The sequence below is a fragment of the Haliotis rubra genome, unplaced genomic scaffold, assembly GCF_003918875.1.
Source record: "Haliotis rubra isolate DU_JTF1 unplaced genomic scaffold, ASM391887v1 Scf474, whole genome shotgun sequence".
In the NCBI taxonomy this organism is placed as follows: domain Eukaryota; kingdom Metazoa; phylum Mollusca; class Gastropoda; order Lepetellida; family Haliotidae; genus Haliotis; species Haliotis rubra.
Genome location: NW_025767162.1, coordinates 533,407 through 555,551, shown reverse-complemented (window position 1 = coordinate 555,551; position 22,145 = coordinate 533,407). Strand labels below are relative to the sequence as shown.

Sequence of the window (22,145 nt, the reverse complement as noted above, 5' to 3'; positions counted from 1 at the left end):
ACAAGTTTATCTTAAGGGTAATAAAGTCTTGTACACACTTTCAAAACACCGTGCAACTAATAGTATTACCGTCGAGAAAAGCATACATCTTGGCATGCTATTACAGATTACACACGAACATGTTAATTGTCACAATATCGGCTTGACAACTAACTATCTTTACCTGAATACTTGGTATATTTTATCAACAATGGTGGTCACATCATTCTTCAATTTCTTTATTCTTGGTTCACGCTGTCATGCGATCCGTTATGAACGACACGATTGGTTATTTGTACTTGATCGTGGAACTTCTTTAAAAATATTCAGGTTTGGATACGAGGTGATGCGAGTCGATACGTACTGATATGATTTGTTGTGCTTGGATGCGATATGGTCACGACTGGTTATTTATAGGTGACTCTATCTTTCATGATCTGGTCGCCCGTTCACATATGATCACATGCGTTGTGATAGGATTAACCAATCGAGTCCACGATTGGGTCGCGAACTTACACGATCATCACGATCGGGGGTGATGCCGATTTGAGCTGCGGTTGGACCCCGACGGGTATTTACAGCCAGGACTCATCATGGACTCCATTGTTTCTACAGAGTGAATGCTACAACCCACGACCATTGATGATGGCAGGCGTTGAGGATGATGACAACGTGACATTTGCAGTATTAAAGTATGCTTACATTATCGCCAGAGAGGAAGAAGACGAGCAGCAGCAGCCAGACCAGCTACAACTCCAACCACAAAGAGCCAGGATAGCTGCAGTCGGGCACTTCTGGGTGCGACTATGGCTCACAGAGCAGAGGGGACAACAGTTTGGTCAGTTCAACCTTCTAGACACCGGTTTGAGGATGGAGGGCCGCGTAGTGTTCCAAAACTACACAAAGTTAACACCACAGCTCTTCGATGAAATCTTGCAGAGGGTGGCCCCAGCAATCTATAGGGAAGTCACCAGTTTCAGGTAACTGCCTCATTCTGCAGTATCCCAGCTATATGACAAGGGTCTCTAAATAGTCAGTGACGCTGGACAAGACAATCTACTGATTAATATGGTGAGTGAGTGAGTGAGTGTGGTTTTATGCCGCTTCTAGCAATATTCCAGCAATATCACAGCCGGGGACACCAGAAATGGGCTTCACACATTGTACCCATGTGGGGAATCGAACCCGGGTCTTCGGCGTGAAGAGCGGACGCTTTAACCATTAGGGTAGTCATCGCCCGATTAATATAGTGAGAAACGCCCAAAGCAGAAGGTAGATAACATGCCATCGACCACCAAACCATGTCTAACTATCCGATCCAGTAAGACACCTCTTATGTTGCTATTCTATGAAGCTACTTCAACCTGGATTCCTGAGACAAGGTTATGTTGCTGGGACCTGTTTACTTCAGAATTCCCATGACGTGTATATGTTGCTTGAGACCTATTCTAACCCAGAATGCCCAAGACCAGGATGTGTTATGGGGGATATATCCCCCCTCCTACCAGAATCAACACTGAAATAAATGTGTACAGTGTAAATATGTTTTATTTACAAAATGATACAAAACACATAACATATTCACACTTTTTAACACAGCACCAGTTAAACCTGTCATAAACCTGCATGACAAGGACAAGCTGGAGTCTGTGCCTGACAAATCAGTGAATGATATACTGAGGAACATCCACTACAAACTGCCTCCATGGTGGAGCATCTCTACAAGTACATACTGGAGAAAATACTGGAAAAATACTAAAGATGTTAAAAAATGGTGTGTTTTGTTGGCCAGCGTGGTTCTCTCACCAGTTGTCAGTCAATACCAAAGATGTTAAGAGCATCTCAGAGCATCTCTCCAGCATGTCCGTGGTTCAATACCAAAGATGTTAAAGAATGGTGCGTTTTGTTGGCCAGTCTAGTGGTCAGAGCATCTCTCACCAGCATGTCCGTGGTTCAATACCAAAGATGTTAAAGAATGGTGCGTTTTGTTGGCCAGTCTAGTGGTCAGAGCATCTCTCACCAGCATGTCCGTGGTTCAATACCAAAGATGTTAAAGAATGGTGCGTTTTGTTGGCCAGTCTAGTGGTCAGAGCATCTCTCACCAGCATGTCCGTGGTTCAATACCAAAGATGTTAAAGAATGGTGCGTTTTGTTGGCCAGTCTAGTGGTCAGAGCATCTCTCACCAGCATGTCCGTGGTTCAATACCAAAGATGTTAAAGAATGGTGCGTTTTGTTGGCCAGTCTAGTGGTCAGCATTTAGAAGATGAAGCAATGACTGGTTGGCTAGGACTCAGTGGTCTCACTAAGGACTGAAAACCAGCAATGGTTCTGGCTAGGCCAAGCAGCTACATAGAGCGTCTTCAGGTACCATGAGATGAGAGGTGGTGTGGTAGCCCAGTGGTTCAAACGTTCACTTGTGCTGAAGACCTGGGTCAATTTCCCACATGGGTACAACGTGTGCAACCCATTTCTGGTGTACCCCCGCAGTGATATTGCTGGAATATTGCAAAAAGTGGCATAAAACTAAAACTTACTCACTCACCATGATCCAAATTAAGTGAGTCTTAATTACGTGTGTATTTGAGACTTGTTTTGAGTCATTATCCAGGACACAGAATAGGATTTGAGGCACATAGCCATTGATACGATGAATGAACCAGCCAAATTTATACCTCTAGAGAACCACAAATTCTTTACTAAATTAATGATATATTTACTTAGTCGAAACTATAAATTAATTATTTGCATAAAGAAGAGTTATTTATATTTATGTGCACATATACCAACAAAGTGAGTGAGTGAGTTTAGTTATATGCCGCTTTTAGCAATATTCCAGCATTAACCGACGGGGGACACCAGAAATGGGCTTCACACATAGTGCCCATGTGTGGAATCAAACCCAGACCTTCAGCATGTCGAGGGATCGCTTTAACCATTGGGCTACACCATGTCCACAAAGAACTGCTGACTGGTGTTCATGAAACACTGTCTGTAGGCTGAGAGGCCATCTTACTGTCCTTGACCTTGCTCCTGGTTCTTCTTTTAACATGTCGCAGGAGAATCAAGATGGCCGCTGGGGTCATTCCTGGTATTCGACTAGCAGCTGCAATCTGGAATATTTTTGATGGCCCATTTAAAGTCTATTATAAACTGACATATTGTAGTGACTGATGGGTATGAAGCTTTAGGAATATTCCTGTTTATTGTCATTCACCAAAGGTTTGGTGAAATACGCAACTGCTTTCAATGGTCTAGTGAATAGGGCATCTGCCTGGTAGTTTGATTTACTGGTAGCATCTTACCAAAAGGAATTAAATTGAGGTACTTAATGTTACCCTGCCTGGTGCTAGCTGTAATGGGATAAAACAAACACTGGTCAGCTCCTCATTACGTGACTAAAGGGGCTCCTTTACAATTTAAATAGAATGTGTTTCTATCCAAATAATATATTTGCAGAGACTAAGCTTTAGTCTAGGATTTGCTGTAGACTTACAGTAGCTGGCCGTGCATCTGCTAGTTTACTCTTGGCATCTGTTGAAATGCACAAACTGAAACAGTAGATGAAACATACGTGGTCACAGTTGAACACCTGAGACAGGTTTACACCTTTGGAACCGACACACACCATTGCAATATTCGGTGAATTTTGTTAACAATAAATGAATAAATCGTTATAAATGTGTAATCACTATGTCACTTTGGTCACATTTGGAGAGACAACAGCAGGACAAAGAAGAATGATGATAAATTTATGGATATGCTGCAACTTCCTTATTCTGTGAAAGGCAACATTTTGTCCCTTGCCTGACAATGACATTGGAATCTATGTCCAAATGTCGCCTTTCACAGAATAGAGAAACAAACAAACCAACTATATAATGATGGGCATGGTTGGACTGATCCCGTTAGTCGCCTCTAATGACAAGCACGGGTTACCGAAGACGAATTCTAACCTGGTTCTTCACGTTTCCCTCATGGAACGCAACTCTGCTTAGCCGATTATGGCACCTAAGACATAGAGTCCAACCATGCCCCTCATTATAGGGATTAGCATCTGGCTACATGATCAATAAGAAAATAGTGATTGAATCGGACAGTAACTTTTATTCAAGACATTCGGATGACTTGGCTTTAATGTAATCTAAACTTTTACAAGAAGCGTTATATTGGACAATTGTTGCCTTGACTTTGATCTCATGATTATGGAGTTTTGGAAAGAATTAGTCCAACTGATATCTGAACAAAGGGAGGCAACTGACCTATCATAGTCGAGATCATCTGGTAGGAGGAGTTCCTCATCCTGCCTCACCTCCTCCATCTCCTCCAGCTGGTCCTTCAGCTCATTCACGTACATGGCTGACAAATAAAGCAGTAGGAATCAAAGTGAGTGAGTAAGTGAGTATGATTTTACGTTGATTTTAGCAATATTCCAGCAATATCACAGCGGGGATCACCAGAAATGGGCTTCACACATTGTACCCATGTGGGGAATTGAACCCTGGTCTTTGGTGTGACGAGCGAACACTTTAATCACTAGGCTACCCCACCGCCCCAGTAGGATTCAAAGGGTGAGATAGTGCATTTGTGATCTCATGGACAAATAACACATCAAGGAGATTACAGAGGCAGAGAATGTATTGGTGGTCAAAAGGGCAAATACTACATCATCGATCTGGAGGAAAAATACTGTGTCAGAGAACCAAATATTATACCAAGGATCCGAGGGACACACAATGCATTGGGATGATCAGATTAGGTAAAGATTCAGCATTGGGGATGAGAAGGAAAGATTCAGCATTGGGATCAGAAGGACAGATTCAGTATTGAGAATCAGAAGGGCTGATTCAGCATTGGGATCAGAAGGACAGATTCAGTATTGAGAATCAGAAGGGCGGATTCAGCATTGGAATCAGAAGGACAGATTCAGCATTGGAATCAGAAGGACAGATTCAGTATTGAGAATCAGAAGGGCTGATTCAGCATTGGGATCAGAAGGACAGATTCAGCATTGGAATCAGAAGGACAGATTCAGTATTGAGAATCAGAAGGGCGGATTCAGCATTGGAATCAGAAGGACAGATTTAGATTCAGCATTGGAATCAGAAGGGACAGATTCAGTATTGAGAATCAGAAGGGCTGATTCAGCATTGGGGATGAGAAGGAAAGATTCAGCATTGGGGATCAGAAGGACAGATTCAGTATTGAGAATCAGAAGGGCTAATTCAGCATTGGGATCAGAAGGACAGATTCAGTATTGAGAATCAGAAGGGCTGATTCAGCATTGGGATCAGAAGGACAGATTCAGTATTGAGAATCAGAAGGGCTGATTCAGCATTGGGATCAGAAGGACAGATTCAGTATTGAGGCTCAGAAGGACAGATTCAGCATTGGGGATCAGAAGGACTGATTCAGTATTGGGGATCAGATGGCTGATTCAGCATTGAGGCTTAGAAGGACAGATTCAGTATTGGGGATCAGAAGGACTGATTCAGTATTGGGGATCAGAAGGACTGATTCAGCATTGGGGATCAAAGGGTGGATTCAGCATTGAGGGAATTTAGAAGGACAGATTCAGCATTGGGGATCAGAAGGACAGATTCAGTATTGGGGATCAGAAGGACTGATTCAGCATTGGGGATCAGAAGGACAGATTCAGTATTGAGGCTCAGAAGGACAGATTCAGCATTGGGGATCAGAAGGACTGATTCAGTATTGGGGATCAGAAGGGCAGATTCAGCATTGAGGATTAGAAGGACAGATTCAGTATTGGGGATCAGAAGGGCTGATTCAGTATTGGGGGATCAGAAGGGCTGATTCAGTATTGGGGATCAGAAGGGCAGATTCAGCATTGGAGATCAGAAGGCAGATTCAGCATTGAGGCTTAGAAGGACAGATTCAGTATTGGGGATCAGAAGGGCTGATTCAGTATTGGGGATCAGAAGGGCAGATTCAGCATTGGGGATCAGAAGGGCAGATTCAGCATTGGGGACAGAAGGAAAGATTCAAAACAGCTTTTAGAAGGAGAGGTACCTTACAAAAATATATAATCGCTAGGAACTGCCTGTGCTTCTGTACACTACCTTCAGTCTTTAGCCTCTGTTTCAGCTCCGTGTCATCATGCAGGAAGCCGAGGACCTCTGGGAACACGTGGATCAGCTGCTCGACAGTGATGTAGGGCAGACTCAGGACCTCCACACCACTGTACAGATATATTGGTTGCTGGTTATGAGGTCGGGTTTAATAGAGTTGAACATTATTGCACTTATGCTTGAGGTGAACAAATTGAGAGGTGGGCAAAGGCTAAAGCCAAGTTTGGGGTTTCAGGCAATATTAAATTGTGGTTGTCAAAAATGCATTCTGCATAATCCTTTGGAGTTTGTAATAAATGTATGTCAGTTTTACACATTCTCTAGGATTCCAAAAAGTTTTATCTTCAGGCCCCAGAGCGTTAAGGACTTTGCCCTGTCACTGACAAACAGGGGATGAAACGTAGTGGCTCTTTAACCAAGTGACTTTGTGACTTTGCTACTGGCTACCCGGTAGTAACATCTAGAGCTCCTCAGACAGCATTGGCTGTACACTCCCCACAGAGATAAGAAAGCAACTTGAATTGACAGTATTTTCTTAACCTGAGTAACAATTACCATCAACTATAAAAGAGTGTTTGAAAACATTACTGAGAGTGTAGAATGGGCTAAATGATACTTCAAACAATATTTCAGTTATATAGGCCTGATGCTGGATGAGTGAGTGAGTGAGTAAGGTTTTACTCCACTTTTACCAATATCCTAGAAATATCACACGTGAAATGGACTTCATACATTTTACTCATCTGGGGAATCGAACCCAGGTCTTTACTGTAATGAGGTAAAGCTTTAACCAGTGGGCTACACCATTGTCCCTGATGGCTGATGAAATTCCTGAACTGATGCAGATCTTGGATGTTTACAACTTGTTGACTCTATGACACAGATTTGGTGCTGACAAACCTTAGAAAGGGCAAACTGGGATTTGAACTCACAATTCTTGCATGCTCAAAATAATCAACAACCTTTTGTTGAGAACAGGCTAAACATTAACTGAATTCCACTTTAATAAATACCTTTACTATAAACGTTTCTTACTTTCTGTCATTCCTGTTGTTGGTTGATGGCAGGTTGAGGAGCTTGAACCAGTGTGTCAAGGGCATCGTCAGGGACGACAACGCTGATACAGCTTCTTCCAGCTCCAGACGTGATGATTCCGATCTCCGGAATCTGACCTCTCTGACACAGCCAACCTTGTAACCTGCAGTTAATGATTGTGCATTCAATCATTTAATTTCATTTCATTTAATTTCATTTCATTCGTTCGTTCATTCGTTCGTTCGTACGTATGGTTTTATGCCACTTTTAGCAATATTCCAGCAATATCACGGTGGGAACACCAGAAATGTCCTCCACACATTGTACCCATGTGGGGAATTGAACCCGGGTCTTGGATGTGACAAGCCAACGCTTTAACCACTAGGCTACCCAACCGCCCTGTATACATTCAATACTCTGTGAATACAAATCATTGCTGGTTTGTTCACATCAATATACCAGCTGTATGGCGGCGGCCTGTAAATAATCTAGTCTGGACCAGACAATCCTGTGATTGATAATGTGAGCAGGGTCCAATAACACACTACATATATACATAGAGTTAAATAGCATACATAGTCCTATTTGCCCTTGTAGCTCTTTAATTTCTGAGGAGATGATAAACTTAACATTTGAAGATATATTTTTTCAATTCTACAAATTACCTGAATGTTGCCATACCAACAGTTATATTACGGCAGTACACATCTGTAAAATGTTTCTAATCCAAGGGACTTGATGTTTCTGGGAAAAGCATTCTGTCAGATTTAGTATTAATATTTTCTTTTATTACCTACGAGTGCGAAAATATCGGGGTTCATATTTTTCATACGATGCCCTAGGCCAAAATATGACTTTGTCATGGTGACGTCACAATATGACCAATGCTATGACATCACGTTTCATCTGTGACGTTGACTTCTACATGTGGGGACGGCGGGTAGCCTGCCTATGTTTGAAAGTAGATTTTGGTTTATTTACCTCAATTTGACGACTTCGTAATAAACAGAATATTACATTCGTGCCCATATCAATGCTCGGGAAATACAAACATTTAGGTACTCGTGTCATAAACATAGTATGACATGGGCAGTCATAGAATATTCTCTATACTAGATTCCATTTTAAAGGAATTTACTGGCATGAACAATGTTTCACATTCTCAGGCTATTCCCTGCCGTGATGTTGCTGGAAAATTGCTAAAAGCGACGTTAAGCTAAACTCACTCACTCATGCTTACTCAGCAACATAACATCTCAACACTTAATCACCTATGCAATAACAACTCGCTCTTATCTCTCACTCACAAAAAACACAACACAACTCTGTCACTCACCAACCCATGACACTCACATATTCACTTAACAAAATTTAAAAAATCACCTTTTCTTGTGAGCCTGGTGTCAGCATTATCTGGTCTGAGAGCAAGGCGGAACTCAGCTCTGCTTGTGAACATTCGGTATGGTTCATTGGTTCCTAGTGTTGTCAAGTCATCGATCAGCACCCCAATGTATGCTTCAGTCCGGTCCAGTGTGAAGGCAGACTTGTCTTGAGCCTTCAGTGCAGCGTTGATCCCTGCCATGATGCCCTTGAAGACACAGAGCAGAGAACTGAACAACTGACAGAACAGTGTTGTGGAAATGACTGTTGTACAGTCAGGTACTAATGGGGTATCCTGGGTATTATACACAGGCGGAAACCCAGTTAACGCAAGTAAGAACACAGATTTCTACAATGGGTATATTTGGGTACACCTGTTCATGTGACCCCAATTGATTGCAAACAGAGCACTAACTGGTGATAAAACATTTTTACATTGAAACAGAACACTCACCTGTGTTGCAGCCTCTCCTCATCAGGACAGAACATTCACCTGTGTTGCTGCCTCTCCTCATCAGGACAGAACAGTCACCTGTGTTACAGCCTCACCTCATCAGGACAGAGCACTCACCTGTGTTGCAGCCTCACCTCATCAGAGACCAAACACTCACCTGTGTTGCATCCTCTCCTCATCAGAGACTAAACACTCACCTGTATTGCAGCCTCTCCTCATCAGAGACCAAACACTCACCTGTGTTGCACCCTCTCCTCATCAGACACTAAACATTCACCTGTATTGCAGCCTCTCCTCATCAGAGACCAAACACTCACCTGTGTTGCAGCCTCTCCTCATCAGGACAGAACACTCACCTGTGTTGCAGCCTCACCTCACCTAATCAGGACCAAACACTCACCTGTGTTACAGCCCTCTCCTCATCAGGACAGAACATTCACCTGTGTTGCTGCCTCCTCCTCATCAGGACCAAACACTCACCTGTGTTGCAGCCTCTCCTCATCAGGACAGAACACTCACCTGTGTTGCAGCCTCACCTCATCAGGGACCAAACACTCACCTGTGTTGCAGCCTCTCCTCATCAGGACAGAACATTCACCAGTGTTGCAGCCTCACCTCATCAGAGACCAAACACTCACCTGTGTTGCAGCCTCACCTCATCAGGGACCAAACACTCACCTGAGCAGCAGCCTCTTCATATCCAGTTGTTCCGTTGATCTGGCCGGCCAGGAAGAGGTTCTGGATGAGGAGGGTCTCAAGAGAGGGACTCAGCTGACGTGGGTCAATGTAATCATACTCCACACCATAACCTGAAACATGATAACAAGCTGGACTGAAACAGGGTAAATATAGAACTGAAACATGGAGACATACAGAACTGTGAAATACACTCATGGAAATGAATAAGGGAAAACATGAAAGTACAAGTGCTCCTTTATTTATTCCAGAATTTCACTCACATTGCAATACAAAGCATACGAAGAAGCCTGGAAAAGAGTAGAGGAACACTTGTACTTTCATGTGTTCCCCTATCAGCTTCCATGAGATTAGGTGATGTTAACTCCAATATTTTAACATAGACAAGAGTATTGCAGCTCTACAATCGCTTAGTGGAAGGGTGCCCTGAACTGAAACATACAAACGTCTTGAACTGAACGACTACATACCTGGCTGAACTATGTTGCATTTCTCCAATCCTGGGATAGATCGGACAAGACGTACTTGGTGTTCTTCTGGCATTGTGCAGGATATTCCATTGGGGTACACCACACTGCTGGAGAACCCTGAAACAACAGTAACACAGTCAGGATATACCATTGGGGTACACCACTCTGCTGGAGAACCCTGAAACAACAGTAACACAGTCAGGATATACCATTGGGGTACACCACGCTGCTGGAGAACCCTGAAACAACAGTAACACAGTCAGGATATACCATTGAGGTACACCACGCTGCTGGAGAACCCTGAAACAACAGTAACACAGTCAGGATATATCATTAGGGTATACCACGCTGCTGGAGAACTCTGAAACAACAGTAACACAGTCAGGATATATCATTGGGGTATACCACGCTGCTGGAGAACCCTGAAACAACAGTAACACAGTCAGGATATACCATTGGGATATACCACGCTGCTGGAGAACCCTGAAAAAATAGTAACACAGTCAGGATATACCATTGGGGTACACCACGCCGCTGGAGAACCCTGAAACAACAGTTACACAGTCAGGATATACCATTGGGGTACACCACGCTGCTGGAGAACACTGAAAAATAGTAACACAGTCAGGATATACCATTGGGGTACACCACACTGCTTGAGAACCCTGAAACAACAGTTACACAGTCAGGATATACCACTGGGGTACACCACGCTGCTGGAGAACCCTGAAACAACAGTAACACAGTCAGGATATATCATTGGGGTATACCACACTGCTGGAGAACCCTGAAACAACAGTAACACAGTCAGGATATACCATTGGGGTATACCACGCTGCTGGAGAACCCTGAAACAACAGTAACACAGTCAGGATATATCATTGGGGTATACCACGCTGCTGGAGAACCCTGAAACAACAGTAACACAGTCAGGATATATCATTGGGGTATACCACGCTGCTGGAGAACCCTGAAACAACAGTAACACAGTCAGGATATATCATTGGGGTATACCACGCTGCTGGAGAACTCTGAAACAACAATAACACAGTCAGGATATACCATTGGGGTACACCACTCTGCTGGAGAACCCTGAATCAACAGTAACACAGTCAGGATATATCATTGGGGTATACCACGCTGCTGGAGAACTCTGAAACAACAGTAACACAGTCAGGATATATCATTGGGGTATACCACGCTGCTGGAGAACCCTGAAACAACAGTAACACAGTCAGGATATACCATTGGGGTACACCACTCTGCTGGAGAACCCTGAAACAACAGTAACACAGTCAGGATATACCATTGGGGTATACCACGCTGCTGGAGAACCCTGAAACAACACTTTCACAGTTAGGATGTATCATTTGGGTATACTACACTGCTGGAGAACCCTGAAACAACAGTAACACAGTCAGGATATACCATTGGGGTACACCACGCTGCTGGAAAACCCTGAAACAACAGTAACACAGTCAGGATATACCATTGGGGTACACCACTCTGCTGGAGAACCCTGAAACAACAGTAACACAGTCAGGATATATCATTGGGGTATACCACGCTGCTGGAGAACTCTGAAACAACAGTAACACAGTCAGGATATATCATTGGGGTATACCACACTGCTGGAGAACCCTGAAACAACAGTAACACAGTCAGGATATACCATTGGGGTACACCACGCTGCTGGAGAACCCTGAAACAACAGTAACACAGTCAGGATATATCATTGGGGTATACCACGCTGCTGGAGAACCCTGAAACAACACTATCACAGTTAGGATGTATCATTGGGGTATACTAGACTGCTGGAGAACCCTGAAACAACAGTAACACAGTCAGGATATACCATTGGGGTACACCACGCTGCTGGAGAACCCTGAAACAACAGTAACACAGTCAGGATATATCATTAGGGTATACCACTCTGCTGGAGAACCCTGAAACAACAGTAACACAGTCAGGATATATCATTAGGGTATACCACTCTGCTGGAGAACCCTGAAACAACAGTAACACAGTCAGGATATATCATTGGGGTATACCACTGCTGCTGGAGAACCCTGAAACAACAGTAACACAGTCAGGATGTATCATTGGCGTACACCACACTGCTGGAGAACCCTGAAACAACAGTAGGACAGTCAGGATATACCTTTGTCATAAATCCTAATGATTTCTTGAAAAGTATTTGTTGGTCGTGTATGATATTGGGCAGGGACTATATTGGTAAAAGGGAGGGAACTCTTGCATGCTTCTAATCAGTGCTGAAGTTACATAAAATTCCTTCTGGTGTCAGTTCTTCCAGGACTGTGATGATCTGCTTAACATTGCGAGGAAATCTGTTCTTCGGAAGTATAAATGCTATATTTTTAAAAAGGATCCTTCCACAATTCCAGGGGATTGCAATGTCTACAAAAGTTTCTTTGTTTTAAATTGTTGCATGGTTCTTTGCGGGCAAGTGGACGAAGTCAATATGTTTTACACATGAACCAGCAATGTTTCAACTTCACATGGCACATGCACTGTGTAACTGGACCTTAGAAGATTTTCAGAGGAGATTGGTTGGTTGGTTGGTTCGGTTGATGGTTAGTTGTGTGGGTGTAAGGTTGTGTGGTTGTGTGGTTGGTTGGTTGCTAGATGGTTGGGTGTTTGGTTGTTTGTTGCTGGGTGGTTGGGTGGTTGGTTGGTTGCTGGGTGGTTGGTTGGTTGCTGGGTTGTTGGATTGGGTGGTTGGGTGGCTGGCTGGTTGGTTGGTTGGTTGGGTGGTTGGCTGGGTTGTTGGTAAGGTGGTTGGTTGGTTGGTTGGTTGGTTGGTTGGGTTGATGGTAAGTTGTGTGGCTGTAAGGTTGTGTGGTTGGTTGGTTGCTGTGTGGTTAGGTGTTTAGTTGGTTGCTGGGTGGTTAGGTGTTTAGTTGGTTGCTGGGTGGTTGGGTGGTTGCTGGGTTGTTGGTAAGGTGGGTGGTTGGGTTGTTGGTAAGTTGGGCGGTTGGGTTTATGGTAAGGTGCTTGGTTGGATGGTTGGGTTGTTGGGTGGTTGGGTAGTTGTGTTTTCCACCCTCAGCAATAGTCCAGCTATATATACATATAAAACAAACAGGTTGCACTACACAAACCAGTTATTGATATAATGAGTAGCAACATGTTGCATTGACAGTCTGACCATCCAATCCACTCTGTTGCCTCATGACAAGCATAGGCTGCTGGGAACTCAACACAGGTTTCTGAGTGGAGATTCTGATTCTCTAACTCAGTAGGATTTATCATACATTAAAAATGTGACAGATTAATGCAAATTCAAATAAGCATTCAATCTAAGAAAATAAACTTAGGAAAAATATCCGTATTGATGGTGTTTGTGTGTTTACTTCATGGCATAAAGAGAAAAAAATGGGTTTTTTTAAATACCTGTATGAAACTGTTTTAGAATGCTGACATCCAATAGGCTCAAGAACATGAGATTCCTTTATATTAATTGGGCAGAAAAACTGGCCCAGGGTCTTACCAGACCCACGATGTAGGGACTATGAGATCTTGATGGAGACATATCTGATCCCAGTGAGAAATATGTCAGATCACAGTGCTTTAAGCCAGCAGGTATGGAGAGTGAGTGAGTATGGTTTTACAATATTCCAGCAATATCACGGTGGGGGACACCAGAAAAGGGCTTCACATATTGTTTCCAAGTGGGGAATCGAACCCGGGTCTTCAGCGTGACAACCGGACACTTAAACCACTGGGCTACCCCACCTGATAAACAAAAGCAAGGATAAAGTTTCTGTACATTATGCTCTTGATACATGTGAATCAATATTGATGTGTGACTTTCTGATGATTCCATTATAAGTTAGCCAGCCTACCTTCAGGTTCTAGCCATACTTGGTGCTGTTTCCTTTTAAATCTCAAAATTTTGGACTCGATGGAGGGACAATATCTGGAAAAGAATAAATATTTGTCAATTTTTGCATAAATTGAAAGTCCATATCTATCAAAATAGGCAGAACTTGTCGGTCTTCTAGTGAAAATAGATCTGAAAGTGAAAATATAGTCTGTATTCTGGTGAAAACAGGTGTGAAAGTGAAAATATCATCAATAGTATGACATTTCCATATCTCGAGGGCTCATAGGTCACTAAAGTTTCACACACAACCCCTGAGTCCATTTCTGTGTTGTAGTCTCCAAGTATCTGCCCTTGATTTCAGCTTGCTAATTTCATTGGCTACCAATCAGAGTTTGCAATACTTTAATTTGCCATCAGGGCCTTCTGCCACCTGCAGGCTTTAAAATCTACAGGCCCTGAATGAAATCTGCAGGCCCATTTATTAAAGTCAAACCAATAAAAACAAAATAGATTACACTGTACACTGACTGACTGAGTTTGGTTTTACGCCGCTTTTAGCAATATTCCAGCAACATCACGGCGGATACACTGTACACAGTTTCACACTGCTTCTACAAATACATAAGCGAAGCCTATGGCTCAGAGAGATGTTTCTATTTGTTAAAGACTGTTGTTGACATTCCTATGCGCAAAGCGCTGAAATACCAGGAAGTGAAACTGGAAGTTATTGTAACATGATGGATCATGGATGATTCCCGAACGTTAATAAAGGAAAAAAAAACAAGGGAAAGATTCTGGTTGAAATAAAGACAGATGATTTACTGAAGGCCACAAGGTCCTGTAAATGTTTGAAACTGTCGGCCCAACACAATAACAACCGGGGCTAGTCCGCTGGACCGGTGAATATATCGAATGATGGCACCAATGAGAAAGCACCAATTAGTGCACCATTTTGTGACAAAATCCTCAGGAATGGATCGAGAGGCTTACCAAAATGCTAGCCCAAGAGATATTGAGGATGGACTTCTTCTATAATTTACTTTTAGTCTATGATTTTTGGCTCCTTCATTATATATTAGCAATGGAAGGCCATGTTTCCCCAAAACATCAGTTTGCTCTGTAAACACATCACCTCACAGACATTGCCAAATTATGTGAGTTTCAATTTAAAGGTTTCAAATGGCTTTTTAACTTCTTTTAACAGATATATGTTGAACCAAATTTATTTCCAAATACATAAAATATTTATTCATTATGAAAATGCATCCATGAGATCTTCTTTCACAATATTTCAAACATTCCAAAAGAGGTCTTGTGTTTCATCCATTCTACCAATGCCATATTTGGGTAAAACAGGTATGGCAATCATAGGGAAAATGAGTGGCATTATGGGAAACTGTCTGGCATTATGGGAAACTGTTTGGAAACTGTCTGGCATCATGGTAAATCAATATTTAAAGCATATTTCTCTTAATTAACTGAAATATTGGTTAGATAATCTTACATCATTACACCATCCCTTGCAACAATGACCTTTAATATGCATTGTTAAATGTTGTTGTGGAAATTCAAGTAAAGTTTTCTTTCCATTTTGCATGAAAACATTTTGATACAATCATCTGTCTCATGCGCATCCGTGTGTCTGTTAATCTTCTGAAAGGAACTTCACCTGCTGCTAGTTACTTAGCTTCGTCTATACACTAACTGGCTAACTTCTCTTCCAAGGATGTTTCTGCGTCCTTTGCAAAACACACTGCCACAGGTGTTTCCTGCACGCTGTGTTTTGTTACTTAATGGCATGAAAACTCCACACACGAACTGTTCATAAGCTCTGGTGGCACGCCATGGCAAATATCAAGCTGGAGCATTTACTAATGCGAAGCATTTACTGAAATAGGATACTCCTGCACACTTTTTACAGCTCATCATGGGTTATGCTGCTTTCCTTCCACCCACTCTTCACTTCCGTATAATCATTGTTATCTATGGCAAAATACAGTGAGAAGTCATGGGTTGGGAGCCACCTGATGTCTGAGACACCATGTCCACTAGAGGTAGGTTTTAGGAAAATAGTATCTGTGTTTACACATCGTAAGACTGTCTGACTATTTAAAGGCAGCCTGACCTGACCAGGTGATTGGATCCTTGGGTGGAGGATCTAAAGACCTACAGTAATAGTTGAAGATTATTACATCAGTCACAGATTAGAGCAAAATAAATTAATTACATTTTAAATCCATTGGGTGAAAATTAAGAAGCAGGTTCTTTATGGTTTTTGTCTCATATTACTTTTTTGATAAATTGTGAGACATAGTTGTGTACATTTATCATAAATGGATCTACAGATTTATACTAAGAATAAATGTTTGTAAATGTATTTAGTATTTTTGTCAAGAATGGAAAGAACAGAACAATGATTTCCATTATCTTTAGTTATGTACTAAGATAATGATAAAATAATAGGATATATGACATGAGAGCATTATGAAATTAATTTACTATGCCCAAGCAATTATCAGTTATGATTTAATGCTGTTTTTCACTGATTTAAACACTGATTAACTGTTTGCTTTGAACATGAATACCCTTGAAGATCTGGGTTATAATTGGTCTTCAAAAACCCATGCTTGTCGTAAAAGGCGACAAACAGGACCGGAAGGTCAGGCTCAATGACTTGGTTGACACATGTCATTATATCCCAGTTGCAAGGATCAATGCTCATGCTGTTGATCACTGGTTCAGAATCAATTATTTACAGACCGCCTCCGTATAGCTAGAATATTGCTGGGTGCTTTGTTAAACAACAAACAAACCAGACCATGGCAGTGAACATCAAGTACCAAACACAACTTTCTTTTTTGAAAAATTATTTTGATGGCATGTTAAATTTCACAAAAATGCAACATAACGTTCTTCTAAAGGGAAAAAAAGACCGATAATCCCACACTTTCAGTGTTCCAACTTAGGAACTGGGTCAACAGCTGAACTGATCAAATCTTTATATAAACAGATCGGCTAAGGGGTCCCTTTGTCTCGATAGTTACTCTATCAAACTACGGATGTTCAAAGCTGAAAATAACCACAGCCTACTAAACCACTGACTATCCTCCAGAGATGTTCCTGTGAGGTGTTCTGTTGGGGGAACAGCCTCTTAGTATTCTTTCAGGGAAGCAGTGCTGGCCTTTTGTTAGAAGGAAATTAAATAATTACTACATACAATGCATGAAACATTATTTTATCAAAACATATTTTTATCTCTGTGACGGAATTTTTTAAGGACATACAGCGCATCATACAATTTAATTTAAAATGGTATAATTAGATATGTTATGCTATGTAAATACAAATTTGATTTATTAGACACAGTTCTGTGTCTTGTATCCCTATTTAAGGAAACCAATCATGCCCGGTTAGATTTTGTCTTCAGCAACCCATGCATGTCACCCATGAAGATCCGGGTTAGAATTGGTCTTCAGCAACCTGTGTGTGTTACCCATGAAGATCCAGGTTAGAATTGGTCTTCAGCAACCTATGCATGTCACCCATGAAGATTGGGTTAGAATTGGTCTTCACCAACCTGTGCGTGTCACCCATGAAGATTGGGTTAGAATTGGTCTGCACCAACCTGTGCATGTCACCCATGAAGATCGGGTTAGAATTGGTCTTCACCAACCTGTGCATGTCACCCATGAAGATCTGGGTTAGAATTGGTCTGCACCAACCTGTGCGTGTCACCCATGAAGATCGGGTTAGAATTAGTCTTCACCAACCTATGCGTGTCAGCCATGAAGATCCGGGTTAGAATTGGTTTTCAGCAACCCATGCGTGTCAGCCATGAAGATCCGGGTTAGAATTGGTTTTCAGCAACCTGTGTGTGTCACGCATTAAGATCCGGGTTAGAATTGGTCTTCACCAACCCATGTGTGTCACCCATGAAGATCCAGGTTAGAATTGGTCTTCACCAACCTATGCGTGTCACCCATGAAGATCCGGGTTAGAATTAGTCTTCACCAACCCATGCGTGTCACCCATGAAGATCCAGGTTAGAATTAGTCTTCACCAACCTATGCGTGTCACCCATGAAGATCCGGGTTAGAATCGGTCTTCACCAACCTATGCTTTTCCTAAGAGGCGACTAATGAGATTGGCTGGTCAGGCTCGCTGACTTGGTTGACATGTCATCTCAATGGCGTAGATCGATGTCCATGCTGTTAATCATTGGATTGTCTGGTCCAGATTCGACTATTTTAAGGCCGAAACCATAAAGTTGGAATATTGCTGAGTGTGCCAATAAGCAACAAACAAACAACTCGAAGGGACATATGCACATTCACGTTATGATCTCTGGGGTTCAAGGTTTCTCTTTCCACTTATATTTAAGGTATTGGGGAGATTCCTTGAAAATACAACGACCAGTGTTTGGGGGTTAAGTTATAAATACTTGTCATCTGCAGTTAACCTAAAGGGCTCAACACAAGTACTAATCAGAGGCCAGCACTGGTGTAGTGGTACAGATATACTGATAGAGAGATGTAGATCACAGGACTGTCTGTTCCAAATTCTGGTTTACAGACCGCCGCCATAGAGCTGGATTTATATAATTGATAGTGCAGCATTAAACAACAAACAGATAGACAGATAGTTCTGTGTATCATTGAAAGATAAAACATTTCTATAAAAAGTGGATTAGTATGTATTTTCTGGAACAAATTTGAAATTTATAAAATTTCTCTCTCAGATAGTAAATAAAAACTATGGGGTAAATTATTCCATTTATTATATATATTATCAAGTTGAGAAAGAGTTGAGAATAATTTTGCAGTCTTAGCTGGCAAGGCCATCAAGACGATCAATTAGTTTGTGATGAGCATGACTTAGCCATATGTTGCTACATACTCCCACACAGTAATGGGTGACTCAGCACCAAAACAGGGCGGTGGGGTAGCCTAGTGGTTAATGCGTTCACTCATCACACCGAAAACCCGGGTTTGATTCCCCACATTGGTACAATGTGTGAAGCCAATTTCTGGTGCCTCCCGCCGTGATAAGGGTAAGGGTAAGACAGGGCAAGGGTAAGACAGGGCAAGGGTAAGACAAGGCAATGGTGAGACACAGCAAGGATAAGACAAGGAAAGGGTAAGATGTGGCAAGGGTAAGACAAGGCAATGGTGAGACACAGCAAGGATAAGACAAGGAAAGGGTAAGATGTGGCAAGGGTAAGACAAGGCAATGGTGAGACACAGCAAAGATAAGACAAGGAAAGGGTAAGATGTGGCAAGGGTAAGACAAGGCAATGGTGAGACACAGCAAGGATAAGACAAGGAAAGGGTAAGATGTGGCAAAAGTAAGACAAGACAAGGGTGAGACATGGCAAGGGTAAGATGTGGCAAGGGTAAGACAGGGCCGGGGTAAGACAAGGCAAGGGTGAGACACAGCAAGGATAAGACAAGGAAAGGGTAAGATGTGGCAAGGGTAAGACAAGGCAATGGTGAGACACAGCAAGGATAAGACAAGGAAAGGGTAAGATGTGGCAAGGGTAAGACAAGGCAAGGGTGAGACATGGCAAGGGTAAGATGTGGCAAGGGTAAGACAGGACCGGGGTAAGACAAGGCAAGGGTAAGACAGGACCTGGGTAAGACAAGGCAATGGTGAGACACAGCAAGGAGAAGACAAGGAAAGGGTAAGATGTGGCAAGGGTAAGATGTGGCAAGGGTAAGACAGGGGTCACAGGGACTGTAGGCATCCAAGTCGTATCTGACAACCATCTCCAACAAGGCTGGGTTCACAGTGTCGTTACTCATGCACTTCTGCGCTGCAACAGCTGTTTGCAACCTGGTGAAGCACTTGCGCATGGCATGGTCCTTCACACATTCATTCACAAAACATTCCCCAAATTATTCACCTGGTATGTGGATGCGATGCTGTGACCCCAATGACGAAACCAGATGGTGCAAGTGAGCACTCCTGGAAACATTCAGGCATTCAAAGTTAAATCTTGCCTATATCTTACACCATCGGATACTGACAATTGAAAATAGATAGAACCATTTTGTATGTCATGCAAGGGGTAAATATCTGTACAGGAGTGTGGCGACGCTGACAATTGAAAATAGATAGGACCATTTTGTATGTCATGTAAGGGGTAAATATCTATACAGGAGTGTGGTGATGCTGACAATTGAAAATAGATAGGACCATTTTGTACATCATGTAAGGGGTAAATATCTATACAGGAGAGTGGTGATGCTGATAATTGAAAATAGATAGGACCATTTTGTATGTCATGTAAGGGGTAAATATCCATACAGGAGTGTGGTGATGCTGATAATTGAAAATAGATAGGACCATTTTGTACATCATGTAAGGGGTAAATATCCATACAGGAGAGTGGTGATGCTGATAATTGAAAATAGATAGGACCATTTTGTATGTAATGCAAGGGGTGAATATCTGTACAGAAATGTGGCTATGTAAAACCTAAAGCTAGGTTATGTTAGCACCCCAAGTGAGTAGATTGATGCTCATGATGTCAATCACTGGAGTGTCTGGTCCAGAGTCAATTATTTATAGACTGCTGTCGTATAACTTGAAACATTGTGAGTGTAGCGTTAAGCAACAGGCCAATCAAACCAAACAAAAACTAATATTTTGAGGAAATGAAAAAATCCATTTACTAAACATGAAATACATATGTACTTTTATAACTATTACCTGAATTGTGAGGTAATATACCTCTTCCTACAAAGATATGGCCTGAATGACTACAATTATTAACTGTTCTAAATGAAATCCAAACAAGCTAACAGGGGATAGGTTTGGATCAAAATAATTAATCCAATAATGAGATGTTCATTACTAAATAATCATCCATCCATAGAGGGTTGAAATACAAATATAAAATTAATCCCATCAAAAGTGCACAGCACTAAGTTAACATTACAGGTACCTGTAATACAAAAACAGATCGGAAGAAATAACAGCACTAAACAGGTGGGATTGAATATAAGTTTCTCAAACACAACAATCATCTCGATAAAAACACCGCTGCTATCTTTGAAAAAAAAGTTCTAGCACAGATAGTGTCATGTTATCAAGTCGAATCAAGCTCAGAAGAAATATCACTACATGATTTTTTCTCCAGCACTCAGCAATACCGAGAAATAAATGGCGTGAAAGATGATTTCTGTCTGCAAGAATTCCATAGACATTCCCTGCCAAGATTTACTGTGCATTTAGAGTGATCTCCCTTGCATATTACTTAGTTCCTGCAGAAAGTACATGTAGTCTGAGACTCTACAGGAGAGTGGCACCATGCCAAATCTCTGAGACTGGCATCGTTGTCATTTAGCTAACTCTGCAGGGGGGAATCCTGCTGTGCCAGGGGCATCTTGGAACTTCTTCAAGTTCCCATCTACCATCAGTGCAGAATCGGTAAATACAGATGACAAAGGACCGGAGGTTCACATGGAAGGAAGCTCCTGGTTTCAGAAGCAGCTGGGGTTTCCTCGTCTCGAGAACATCTAAACCATTCAGGATTTGTACTCATTAAGTCCCTTCACCTCAAGTAACCTTGAATTTGAATGTGATTACGCTGTCTGTGATGAGTTTAATGGGTAATTTAACACTCACAGAAGATTTACCACGGAAGAAGTGTACAGTTTTATCACTGAAACTCGTAGGATGTTAGTGTTAGGAGGTAGAACTCTCACGACACCCAATGAGCTGTTGACAAGTTGGAGCATCATAGCATTGTTTAAGGAGTGTCTGAGATAAATGTTGCTGAAGGCACAACAACGTGATATACAGCGAGATTCTACTTGTTAACCTTTTTCAGTCTCAATGACTTTATTTAAAGATTCCTTAAAATAGCTAAAGCACATTGTGGCTTCTATCGAAATAACTACTGTCTGAGTGAGTGAGTGAGTAAATCAACAGGTGAGTGAGTGAGTGAGTGAATTGACAGGTGAGTTCGTGGAAGGATAGACAGATGAAACAAATATCTATTGTGAGGTAAAAAAACCTGGCTATTACTTGGCAACCAATTCTATTGCCTATAGTTGATTCATATTTTTGGGATTACTTTATTCATAGAACAGCTATCAAAGAATTTGCAGAGAACAGAACAACTTACTGCTCACTTCTCCAAGCCACATATTTTCTCAGATAGGAATGAGAATGTTTGTCAAGAAATCCA

The 22,145-nt window shown here is 41.9% G+C and overlaps 1 protein-coding gene across 1 annotated transcript in view; it reads right to left on the bottom strand.

Annotated features, from left to right (window-relative positions):
• Positions 1-1,836: 1,836 nt before the first annotated feature.
• Positions 1,837-22,145, bottom strand: part of LOC124290776 (protein MTO1 homolog, mitochondrial-like) — a 173,037-nt gene continuing 152,728 nt past the window's right edge. The window contains exons 8-16 of the mRNA XM_046727603.1: positions 13,971-14,044; positions 10,105-10,221; positions 9,617-9,747; positions 8,488-8,692; positions 7,105-7,267; positions 6,061-6,179; positions 4,240-4,336; positions 3,474-3,528; positions 1,837-3,090 (exon numbers count right to left, since the gene is read on the bottom strand). Of these exons, the coding sequence (XP_046583559.1) occupies positions 2,956-3,090; positions 3,474-3,528; positions 4,240-4,336; positions 6,061-6,179; positions 7,105-7,267; positions 8,488-8,692; positions 9,617-9,747; positions 10,105-10,221; positions 13,971-14,044 (1,096 nt within the window). The 3' untranslated portion in view covers positions 1,837-2,955. The remainder of the gene's footprint in view (positions 3,091-3,473; positions 3,529-4,239; positions 4,337-6,060; positions 6,180-7,104; positions 7,268-8,487; positions 8,693-9,616; positions 9,748-10,104; positions 10,222-13,970; positions 14,045-22,145) is intronic.